The 12,948-nt window shown below is 41.6% G+C and overlaps 1 protein-coding gene across 1 annotated transcript in view; it reads right to left on the bottom strand.

Annotated features, from left to right (window-relative positions):
- Positions 1–8,680: 8,680 nt before the first annotated feature.
- The window catches only part of si:ch211-137a8.4 (uncharacterized transmembrane protein DDB_G0289901), a 56,664-nt gene continuing 52,396 nt past the window's right edge, over positions 8,681–12,948 (bottom strand). The window contains exon 4 of the mRNA XM_049576250.1: positions 8,681–9,121. Within this exon, the coding sequence (XP_049432207.1) occupies positions 9,099–9,121 (23 nt within the window). The 3' untranslated portion in view covers positions 8,681–9,098. The remainder of the gene's footprint in view (positions 9,122–12,948) is intronic.

The following is a 12,948-nucleotide window of genomic DNA, read 5'->3' as shown; positions in this document are numbered from 1 at the left end:
TCAGTTGTTTTGTTACGTTAACAATGCATCTGACCACACCTCATTTAAAGACTGACATGCCCATTGGCACACAGATACTTGTGCAAAGTGGCTGCTGGCCGTGACAATGCTCTAAGTTAGAAATGTGTACGGACACGGATGGAGCCTTCTCTTTGTACTCTACGTTCATTTTGTCCATATTTACGCACGTTTTCTGAAAGCTTTCAGATACTGATACCACAGGAGGTCATGGAGGCAGCGCAGTGTAGTTCAAGTGACATACGACTGTAGGAGGCAGCATTTACAAAATGACAGCACAGAATGAGTTTGTAGTGAAAAGAATCCTCCATCCACATGCAGTGATTTATTGAATGGCCTCATAGACCACTGTCGTCTACCAGCTGCCTCCACTGAAAGGTACAACATTACAACTTCCTCCACCATCGCCTCGTTTGTTGTCAGAAACTTTTGACTCCGCCCTTGGAGCCCTTAGCTTTGACTGAGACGTAATGACGGGTAATGGGTCAGTTCTGGTACTGAGCTTTAAAGGTATGGGCAGGTGCGGGCTTTCAGAAATGGCCCCATGCTGTACTTTGATGCCAACATCACGGAAGCAAAAGAGGCGTGACATGTAACAAAACAGCCTTGGCCTCCAGTGTGACACATAACATACACATCAGCAGGACTTTCTAAACAATAACAACGACACAACATTTCAGTAATAATCATTTACCATCTCTGTTGTATGGCGGCTGATCTCGTCCTCTGCAGGGAGGGTAGGAGCTCCTGGACCTCACTGATTTCACTATTTGGGGATTTTTATGGCCGCTGTTCTACTTTGAGTTAGCTGCTAACAGCTAACAGCTGCCTTCTTGTGGTGGGTCACCAACATAATGCGTGATAAAAACATCACATCTGTTCCACCCATGGTCACGTGTTTTTGACATTGTTGCCACCTCCAGTCCCGGCTCAGAGGTGAGACCACTCTGTCCCCCCATTCCATGATTGTACCTAATATACAGAATGGCGAGGTGGCATAACGGCGCGATATTTCTGCCTTCAACAGGCGGTGAAAAAGTGGCTATCCTCTCCCTGTCTCCATGTCCTCTGTCTCCATTATTTAAATGGAAACCCTGCCAGACGAACCCATCAAGCATGCCCATCTATTTCAATATCTGTCCTCCCCGTACACAGAAACAAAACTTTATTCATTCAATTATTTGCTTGATCACACACGACCATGGCCACTTAGTATCTGCTCACATACACACACACACACACACACACACACACGTTACTCCTGTCCCAGCCTCGTGTGTTTTATATGACAGCAGCCATTATCGCTCTGAGCGTCCAGCAGCCATGTGAACATATAGACTAGTGTGTGTGTGTGTGTGTTTTCCAGCCTGCTAAGTGTTGACAGTGACTTGTCTGAATGGACTAAACGCTCTATACATCATCCAGTTGCGCCGCAGGGAAAAGTCCACTCTCCCTCTCTGCTGTCGGCTCCCGTCAGCCTGCAGCAGCTCGCTGTTATCAGGAACATCACATCCAGTGTTTTAGGGTTTTGTGTGTGGCTGATTTCAGGTTTGAGATTGAATTTATGGTTGTTTTTTCCTCACAATCCTAATCTGAATATCTGATTCAGCATTTATATTTTCTTACATAAAGCAGCCATGATGGAGATTTAGATAAAGCATGTTTGACGGCTCGTACTGTTTCATTTTAAATTCAGTGTGCAGGAGTATAGGGCCATTACAGCTGTCTGCAGGCTGCGGAGTAAAACTGAAGTATTGTAAGTGCCAGGATTTGAGAATTATTTTTTTTTTTACCCACATTCAAATCTCATTAAAGCAAAATATCTGCCACAGTGTGAGAGCACGGAGCAGTATTTGTTTATGGGGCTATTAAATTTAGATGAAAGGGAAAAGTAATGAAAATGGTTTTAAGAACTAAACATCTGTTCCTTCTGAGTTCAGTTTGTGGTGTGAAATGTGGAGGCAGGCGTCACTTAGAGTAATTAGACGTATTTAAAAAGCCTTTGTGATTACTCTCTCCTGTTAATCAGTCTGAAAGACTTAAGTGTGGATTTGTATCATGTCTCATTTTGGAGAGAAACTCTTCAGTCTGGTGTCTCCACATTAGAATGTGTTCCAGTTTTGTCTCACTTCATATCACACAGCAGCATCTGTTTGTTGTTGTCCAAAAAAAAAAAATCTTGATTATGTAAAGTACCGTGCTGTTTGGTTTGTAAATAAATCAAAAAAGTTAATAATAAAAATTTGGAAAGTAAACTATTAGCTTTGTTTTCTGTCTGTTTTTTTCCTTTTGGATATTTGTGAAAAATAAAATGATAACAGTTCTGGGACCTTAAAGGGATAGTTCAGATTTTTTGAGGTGGGATTTCATATACACTCACCAGCTATACTTCATCAGGTGGTAACTCTAGGTTGGACCCCACTGGCCTTCAGAACTATCTTAATTCTTGGTGTCATAGATTCAACAAGGTGCTGGAAACATTCCTCAGAGACTTTGGTCCACATTGACATGATGACATCACACAGTTGATCCATGATGAGAATCTCCCGTTCCAGCACATCCCAAAGGTGCTCTATTGGACTGAGATCTGGTGACTGTGGAGGCCATTGGAGTACAGTGAACTCATTGTCATGTTTGAGATGATGTGAGCTTTGTGACATGGTGCGTTATCCTGCTGGAAGTAGCCATCAGAAGATGGGTACACTGTGGTCATAAAGGGATGGACACGCTCAGCAACAATACTCAGGTAGGCTGTGGTGTTTAAACCATGCTCAGTTGGTACTAAGAAAATCTCCCCCACACCATTACACCACCAGCAGCAGCAGCAGCAGCCTGAAGCGTTGATACAAGGCAGGATGGATCCATGCTTCCATCTGAATGTGGTTTTTCCAATCTTCTATTGTCCAGTTTTGGTGAGAAAACCCGTGTGAATTGTAGCCTCAGTTTCCTGTTGTTAGCTGACAGGAGTGGCACCTGGTGTGGTCTTCTGCTGCTGTAGCCCATCTGCTTCAAGGTTGGACAAGGTGTTGTTGCTTCAGAGATGCTCTTCTGCACACCTTGGTTGGAACCAGTGCTTATTTGACTTCCTGTTGCCTTTCTATCATCTTGAACCAGTCTGGCCATTCTCCTCTGACCTCTGGCATCAGCAAGGCATTTTGGCTCACTGGATATTTTCTCTTTTTGGGACCATCCTCTGTAAACCCTAGAGATGGTTGTGCTGAAAATCCCAGTAAATACTCAGACCAGCCCGTCTGGCACCAACAACCATGCCACGTTCAAAGTCACTTCAATCACCTTTCTTCATCATTCTGATGCTCCGTTTGAACTTCAGCAGCTCGTCTTCACCATGTCTACATGACTAAATGCACTGAGTTGCTGCTGCTACATGACTGGCTGATAAGCTATTGTGTTAACGAGCAGCTGAACAAGTGTACCTTATAAAGTGGCCGGCGAGTGTACTTTCCACTTTACAGGTCTATAAAGTCATCAATGAATATTCTTTCATCATTTGTAAATCTTTGCTGATCTTGACCTGTTGGCCATTTGATGGGAAACAAACACTGGTGGCTTATGATGAAACACCCGCACCCATTTCTCTATGTAAGCCTATACTCTCATGGCAACTTGACATGTGTCATCTTATTCAGTGCTGCATACATCAGTGGCATCCCATGGCATTGCATAAAGCTGGAATTATGCTTTTCTGGGCTGCCATCGAGGTGACAACCCAACTGCCAGAAAAAATGTTGGCGTTGTGTGTATCCTGTAAACCATGGATACATTACATTTGTACATTATTATGTAGCAGATATGTTGTAACTTAACATCCACTTGAATGCCATGCACTGTAATGAATGTTGCAGCCTTTAGGGGACTAGCAGTATATAGTGAGCTCATTCCATATTAACTATAACATGACCACTTCTACCGTATTAATATCACACATGCAGCATGCACCAGCTAGTGTTAACTCTGCTCTCCATCTGAATCATTTCTGTGCTTAAAATGTCTTTAAACTTGACCCCAAATCCTCCATCTGCAGACTCTAATTTGATCTAATGAGAGCAGCTGTAGCCTAAATGTCAGTCACTTAGCTGCAGTCAGTTCTTTGCTAAACTCCTCACAAATTTAAATGTCCTGATGTAATTTAATCTAAGTATGAAGACAGAAGCTTGGTATGTGAGCCCAGTACACATTCTGTAGGTGTAGATTTAGCAGCTGGTGTCTTCACGTTATAATCCTGACATGTAATCCATCTGTTCTGCCTTTTTTCCGTGTCTTTGACCTCAAGTGTGGCCCAATGAGAAGCAAATCTAAAGACGACTGTAACCACTCAGACATTATCATTATCTCGACATATTCTCCATCTGCTATTCAAAGCTGCTTCCAGTTCAGTGATGAAGCTCTTTGTTAGATCGCTGTTCACTTACACTCCGACACATCGTCGAAACTGACATGATTATTACCCCACTTTGTCCATTAAAATGCCTTTAAACCATCAGTGTGTGTGTGTGTGTGTGTGTGTGTGTGTGTGTGTAGCTACTGTACTCTGGCATTACGGCTGTAATAACATAATCCCAGAGATTTGGCCTGACAGCAAGACAGTATGCTGCCGATTTCAACTGACAGTAGGGAATTATCGTCACCGTGCACTTTACAGACGGCTAGACATGTGTTATTATTGCTGCTGTGAGTCTCAACATGTGGCCCGTCGACCCTCTGAGGACGCTGACAGCAGCAGTTTAAGGATGAGTTAAGTCTAGAGAGATTTGGAAGTTATAACAGGGAAATAAACTTCAAACAGACCATCAGGTCCATTTAAGCTTTTTAAATAACAGAACTTTAGTTTACTGTTAGTAACTTTAATTAGTATTTGTTTTACAAACCAATCACCATAAAAAACATTTGGGGGCTAAAAAGACACTGGAAAAAGAGACACTAGTCCCAAAAAAACACCCACATTTGGGGGGCTGAAAAGCAGCTGAAAAAACAGCCATGGGCCCCCCCCCCGCAAAAAAAAACAAAACATGTTAGGGAGCTAAAGACCTCCTTGAAAAAGAGCCACAGGTCCCTTTAAAAAACTACATTTGGGAGTTGAAAAACAGCTGTAAAAACAGCCATGGGTCCCCAGAAAACACCCATTTGGAAGCCAAAAAGCGTCTTGAAAAACAGCTATAGGTCCCTAAAAAACCATCACGTTTAGGAGCTGAATATCCGCTGGAAGAACAGCCATGGGTCCCTGAAAAACACCTAAGTTTGGGGGCTAAAAGCTGCTAAAAAAAACAGCAATAGAAGCAACACAGCAACACACAGAATTCTGCGGGAAAAAAGGCAGCTGGAAAAACAGCCATGGGTTCCAAAAAAACACCCACGTTTGGTGGCTGAAAAGCGTGGAAATGTAATGTATTGTTGTTTGCAGAAATGTACAATACCAACATTTTCCTCTGACAACTAGTCTGAAATTTCTTACACAGAATACACTGGACCTAAAATCCCACACCCTGGCTGTGCTTTTAGATTGTCACAGGCTCAAATCTACAAAATATCTTCACATAGTTATGACTTAACTAAAACATGAGATAATTAACATTGTCCAATTTCAATTCTATTTGTATCTTCACTGCACACGTTCACGTTTTTTTCAGAAGAAGAGTTAGCATCAGTTAAAGCTGGATAAACTGAAACATCAAATTAAAGTGCCATCCCAACAGAACTAGGTTAACTGATATGAGTTTAGATACACTGCAAATTTAGATTTGACTGGAGTCACTGTGACAAACTTCCACACCCTGAAATGTGACCTGTATGACCACGAGTCCTCCTGAATATGCACACATTGTGTCTGAACGTTTGCCTGACATATGTTGCAGTTTCCTTTGTTCATTACAAAGGTGTGTCAGCAGCTCACATTCAGATCTGCTTACACTGAGCGAGCAGGTTCAGCATTTGGCTCAAGGACACTTTGACAGGATGCTTCTCTACCAAGCTCTCACCTTGGTCTTACTAACGATGCTTTGGCCTAAACAGGATCTGTAATCTGAGTAGCAAACACTTATTAATAAAGAAATACAGCTGTAAATAGCAAACGTCCACAACTACAATGATAGATTCCCCTTTGAAGAAAAAAAGGAGAAATTCACCTTTTATATTTCTCCTCCTATTTCACCACCACCAAATGTCCAAACTGGTCATTTTTGATGCTTCTAAGGTGCTGCTAGTCTTAAAATGACTGTACATGTAATTGCTACAACACAGGAAACGGTGTAAAGATGCTGCTGAAGACATTGAAATGAAGCAGATCTTGACAGCACTGGACAGACTCGGATACAAATGGCTCTTCGACACCTTCCAGAAGAGAGAAGAAGCCCACGCAGCAGCTATGAGGACATCAAATGTTCCCAGAAAAAGAGGTGAAATTCTGAAGCTGAGATGGCGAGGAAGAAACTGTTCTTTTAATTTGTAATAGGGAGAGAAAAGAAGACACGAGAATTACTGCATTGTGGTTGAATGCCTCTGCAGAGCAGTCAAGTTGCAGTTACAGTTTACATGTGTGTCTGTGAAATCATGGATGCTTCACACACACAGAAGATCTATACAGTCAGCACAGTCTCAATATTAGAGTCACCAATTCAGTATCTGACCAAATGTCCCCCCTTCTGTTCCTGAGATATGACGTTGAGTAATACTGTTTTATACAGAACCTTATGATGAAGTTGACCTTTGACCTTAGGATATAAAACATCATCACTTCATCATTATATCCTGTTAGACATTTGTGTGAAATTTTGGTCATAATTAACATATGAACTCATAAGTTATGGCCTAAAACATGTTTTTTGAGGTCACAGTGACTTTGACCTTCGACCACTGAATTCTAACCAGTTTATCCTCGAGTCTAAGTGGACATTTCTACCAAATTCAAAGAGAAAGCCTCCAGGTGTTCTTGAGATATAACGTTCACGAGAATGCAACAGATGCAAGGTCACAGTGACCTTTGACCACCAAAGTCTAATCAGTCCATTGATGAGTTCAAGTGGACGTCTGTGCCAAATTTGAAGAAATCATCTCAAGGCGCTCTTGAGATATTGTGTTCACAAGAATGAGACTGATGGATGGACGGACAACCCGAAAACATTATGCCTTGGCCATGGCTGTCAGACAGAAAAACTGAGACAGAGGTAAGCATGGGCTTAAGCTTTTTCTGGAAACCTACTTTATCTTCATGTTTCTTTTTTTCATGATTTTTTTCATACAATTTCAGTGTTTCACTTGTCTTTTCTTTAACATGATGGTGCTCAGAACATTTTCCCACCTCTGTGCTGTATTGAGCTTCACTGTTTGATAAATTTGGGTGCTTCATTTCAAAGAGTTTTTCTCGTCCAGCCCTGAGATGGAAATTCCTACTAAGACATTTCCACATTACCTGAAATGCAGTGATTGTGTCAGTTTCAGATAGCTTAAAAAACTTGCATGCTCCTAGGAAAGGAACCTTTGTGTATAATCCGGTAAAAACCTCCTGAAGGAGTTCTCGCTGTGAGAAGTTTCAGTTGGTGGCAATCTGTGACTCACCGCTAGACACCACCAAATCCCCCTGAATCCTACTCACTGGACCTTTAAATTTCACTTTGATGTTGTCACTAAACTTACTAAAATGTGGTGCAACGAGAGGGCCAGAGGTCACTGAGTCCCTTTATAGTCTTATCTGAACATGTGAAATATAAATATAGTGAGATAAAGGACAGTGGCTGGCATATGGACGTCCCCTCCTGCCTACATGAAACACCAGCAGCCTGCTGCCAGATAATACATACAGATCTACTTTAATACAAAGAAATCTCGTATTATTCCGCCCATTACGTAAAAGGATGAGATTATCGATACACAGATTAATGAACATCCAATCGTATTCCAGCGGAACGCCCCGCCCCGCCCTGCCCTGCCCCTCCACCCTCCACCCGCCCGTCTGCACACAACACTTCCATCATCCAGATAAAAATAGAAACCCCCACAATGACTTGCAGTTTAGTTGTTAGATTTTAGTCTTTATTGTACTATTTTTTCTTGACAATTTGCTAGCGGACATGTGAAAACTTGGACCAACAAAACATCATCATTATTATTATTATTATTTTTTAATTACAGCATATTGCCAGACTGCGGTAACAGTGAGAAGATGTGTTTTTAAAAAATAAAACAAGAAAGAAAAAAAAAGAGAATCCAACCCAAAACAGGAAAAAGAAAAAACATTTTGACTTCAATATTTGATGGTGTTTTTTTTTTTAATTCATGTACACAATATAACAGTCTAAAAACATTAAACACACAGAGCTGAAGACATTGCAGTGTTGGTTGGGAAGTGGCAGTCCTCAGGGCAGTTTATATACTGTAGCAACATGGTCCTGCTGTACTGTCAAATATCTACTGGGACGGATGGGGAGGGAGGGCGAAGGGGGGGTTGAGGGGGGGACTACAAACCAAAATGGCCGTCAATATAAAACTAACAGTCTTTTTTTTTTCTTTTTGTTCTTTAAATCCACCAATCAGGAGTCGGTAGAGACAGAGAGCGGAGTTAAGTAGCTTGACGAGGAGGAAAATAGGACGGCGGGGGGAAATGGGGGGGTGGAATGTCTCGATTTTCATTTTTTACATTTCTGCATTTTTCTTTTCTCTCGTAGACAATATAAAATCTCACAGACAAGCAAAGAAAAAAATAAAAACACTGGATGTTTGTATGTATGTATGTATGCATGTGTCAGACGGAGGGGATGATGGATGGAGGGATGGATGGGGGGACGAAAAGAAGGGCTTGAATTATTGCTTTCTGAGGAATTATTATTTTTCACTTCTCATCTACATGAATTGCATCGTTCTCATTCTCTCAATCTCTCTCTCTCTCTTTCTCACCATGGCGTTCTGTTAACACGTGATTACTCTGTTTACTCGGGAGGAAGGAGGAGGGATGAAGGGAGAGAGGAGGAGGAGGAGGGGGAGGAAGGAGGAGGAGGAGTTAGGGTAGGGGACGGGGCTCAGAGCTCCTTGCTCAGCGAATCCCGGGCAGTTCTAATCCTCTTTGTGTGGCCTCACACGTTTCCCGCCTTTTTGTCTGGTAAATGATAACAGAAGAGAATGAAAAAATGTATTAAAAAATAGGTCTTGGAAAAAGAATAATAATAAACAGTCATATAAAAAAGGGTTATATGTGTGTTTAGTGGTTTAGTACAGATGTTGCTCACTCTAGTGTTGGGTTAGTTTAAGTTATTTTTGTGTTAAGGACAAAGCAAACAACATCAACACAACAGTTTCATGAGAAAAATAAGTGTCACGTTATAATAAAAAAAATCATCACATGATAACAACAGGAAGACGTACAGTCTGTCTTTCTTTCTGCCTGTCTGTCTCTGTCCTGTACCTGAATTTGTGCCTTTTATGTTTTTGACTTTTGTCTTTTGTGCTCAGAGCTCACAGACTCTTAAGACTTTTCCCTGAAATCAAACGACCTGACCATCCACTCATCTGTCTATATTTGTCGTTATGTTGGCTTCCCCCCCAGAGAGAGACAGCAGAGGGAGAGAGAGAGAAGGCTAGTTAATCTGGCTTGTTGAAGAGGCTCCGTGACACTTTGATTTTGCCCGCTAATCCGTTGATGGACTCAACTCTATTGATGTCTGCTAAACCAGCTTTTCTTTTCCCGAGCAAACAGAGAGCTAACTATCTAAGCTACGGCTAGTTAGAGCTAGCAGCCAGCTGCCTATCAGCTGGAGGATTGAGGAGGGAGGCCAAAACACGAAGGCCGAGGGTCTGCAATGAAGCTTTTGGTGGTTGTGAGTGGTTTCATGTCAGCTCTTCTTTCTGTGTCCCTCCATCTGTGCATTGAAATCCAAAAACAAAACCCCCCAAAACTAAACTGCTTGTAATTTCTGGATACGTAACAAAAGAGGAGCTGTGCAGCATTCATTTTTTTGTAAATTGGTTTAGTAGTTTAAAGGGGAACTCTAATATTTCTTAACTTGGAACCTGGTTCCCCGTGTTTTTGTGTCTAAGTGACAATGGGAACAACATTTTTGCAATCGGTCCAGTATTGAGAGAAAGTGCTGCAGCTAGCAGCGGCTAATCAGGTTGCACTGTAACCATTAGGGGCAACTGTGCACTGTCAGTGTGCATCAACTAGAAGTGCTTGTTTTTGTCACTGACAGGCTCAGAACTGTCTGACAATATTAAAGAAAGGATCCCTACAGAATTAGACCTTTTTGTTTAATCAGAAACAGCCCTGAAACCACCATCACCAAACCTACCAGACTCCATTTAAATAATAGTAATTTTATCCACGTAAAACACACTTGATTCAGAGTTGACAAAAACAAACTAAAACTCACGAAACACATCACACTCTATGTTTCCACGGTTCCAACAATTACCAACTCTGGTTTGCTTGAAATAAACCCTTAATTCACCCAGTTGGTTGTGAAAATATGCAGACCATAGACACACTAAAATTACTGGTTGTTTAAATGGAGCCCGGTGGGTTTGGTGATTTCATGGCTGTTACTGGTTAAACAAAAGGGATCATACTCTTTAACATAAAGGTCTATCACTGTAGGGATCCTTTCCACAGTTTTTTCAGGCACTTAAGGCCCTGACACAGCAAGTAACAGTTGGCCGTTGGTCAGTGTTGGACTGTTGATGAGGGTCTGCCGCCCTAGACGGTGCGATGTGTCCCACATCATTGCACCTCATAGGCCCCCATGGGCTCCTTTTCCCAGCAGATTCAGCATGTTGAATTGGTGACTGTGGAGCCCGTCAGTGAATAAAATCACTCTGATTGGCAGTTCAACTCAGCGCATGAGAAGAGAAACGGAAGTGAGGAATGTAAGCAAAGAGCTAAAGTCAAAACAAACTTGTTACATAAGGTAAGATAATTTTCTTTATCCATTTAGCTCTTTAGCAGAAATGTTTTGTGAAGGTTTGTGTTTGTGTTCACTGGCACACGGTAAATATGCTCTGTTCTTTCAACACTGGCTAACTAGCGACAAGACAGTCTTCCCTTTCTTAATGATCATAGAGCAGCACTCTGCTGGTGTGGAGTATTATTTCCTCTAATGCAGGAGTGCAATGCACGCGCTGGCTGGCCGTCGACTGTGGTCTTTGTGGTGTATTCGTGTGCAACTTTTTGACCGAGACAGGTGACACAGCAGGGGGCCTTTTGCTAGTTCTCTGAAGTTGGTTTAGTGTGTCTGGGTCTTTACAACAATAATCTGAGCCTGTCAGTGGTAAAAACAAACACTTTAAGCTGACAGTGCCAACATGCCCTGAGCGGTTACATTGCAGCCTGTTTTGTCGCTGTCAGCTGCAGCACTTTGTCTTAATACAGAACCATTTTCAAAAATTGTCGTTCCCATTTGTCACTCAGACACAAAAACATGGAAAAATAGGGTCCATGTTGTAAAATATTTAACTTAATTTTGCAAACTTAATCTTGCAAAAAACAATTCCTGAGATAATTATCATTTTGGTGTCAGTGCAGCTTGGGCTCATTCAGCATATCAGCATGGAAGACGACGACAAGAAAGCAAAGATGACTTGTCAGTCAAGTCCAGTTGAAAAGTGAAACCTTTTTTACAGTCACAAACGCGTTAGCAACAGTTTACAGTGAGCTGTTTCTGTGGAACCTTTCAGTATTGACTGGAAGACTATGATTGCGTAGAGAGGTGAATCAAATCTACAAAAACAATGTTATCTTCAAATTAATAAATCATTTCCTTCCAAAATGAACTGTGAAATTAACTGTGCATGGGCTTACATAATCAGTAGTTTCTGGTAGAAAAGAGGAGCTGCATAATGTAGAAACACTTAAAGTCTGAGAAGACTAACTTTAAACGTAACCGACTCATGCGCACCAGACATTTTACTCGCGTAACCTTAAGCGTCTTTTCAGGTTTGCTTTTCTTTTATTTTACAGGCATAGCTAAGGTGTTTTTTTCCCGAGCTCTACGGGCTGCAGAAATGCAGGTTATCTGCTCAGTGCGATTTTCAGTTTGAGCTCTCACTAAGTGCATGCATGTCAACAAGCTTAAAGAGCAGAATAGGGCACCAGTTTTACAGTTGTTCAGTTGTGAGGACTTTTGTTCTCTACTTCTGTGCTGGCAGCCCAGTCAACAGAAGAAAATGTTGCCATTGTACGTTTCTGCAAACCATGGATATGTTACATATGTATGTTTCATATCAGCATTTAAAAGTGATGTAATATATGAGCTGACTTTGTCATTGGGAGGTGGAGGGGATGGTGGATGGCATGACACTTCAGAGAGATGTCTGTCAAGCTGCAGACTACAGTTCAGGACTGACAAACAGTGGAACAGGTTGTTTTTTAGTGAGTCATTGCTGTGTTTCCTGCCAGGATAGTGCCATAAAACAGCTGGTGTTATAAGAAAAATCATGATCTTTTCCAAACAATAACCAAGTGGTTTCTGTGCCTAAACCTCACCACACATTAATCACAGCTGCAGACCAACAAACAACCAAACCGGTTGTGTCATAGTGACCAGTCGCTGTTTTTAGGCACCAAACGTGGGTGTGGTTTTTGTGCCTGAAACTAACCTCATGTAAGTTTCAATGTATCTGGTTTGCAGAAACGTACATTGCCAACATTTTTTTCTGCTGACTGTGTTGGTGCTGGTGGGCACAAGGTTGTACATATTTTAACTTAAATCTCAAAGGTGTCTTACATGCTATTGTTTACTGCTTGATTGGGTCATTTGAGAGGCAGTACTCAGGCGAGAAAGCCACGTTCATGTCATATGAGAGTTAATGTAATCACCTGTTTTTGACTTGTAAATAATATTGTCTACACCAATTTCAAATCGTCATTACTATAAGAAAACTCCAATATTTTGAACATGGAGCTCAGTAATACAAATGTGCCTGAAAAATCTA

The sequence above is a fragment of the Epinephelus fuscoguttatus genome, linkage group LG5 (genome assembly GCF_011397635.1).
Source record: "Epinephelus fuscoguttatus linkage group LG5, E.fuscoguttatus.final_Chr_v1".
Classification (NCBI taxonomy): domain Eukaryota; kingdom Metazoa; phylum Chordata; class Actinopteri; order Perciformes; family Serranidae; genus Epinephelus; species Epinephelus fuscoguttatus.
This window is presented reverse-complemented; position numbering and strand designations above follow the sequence as displayed.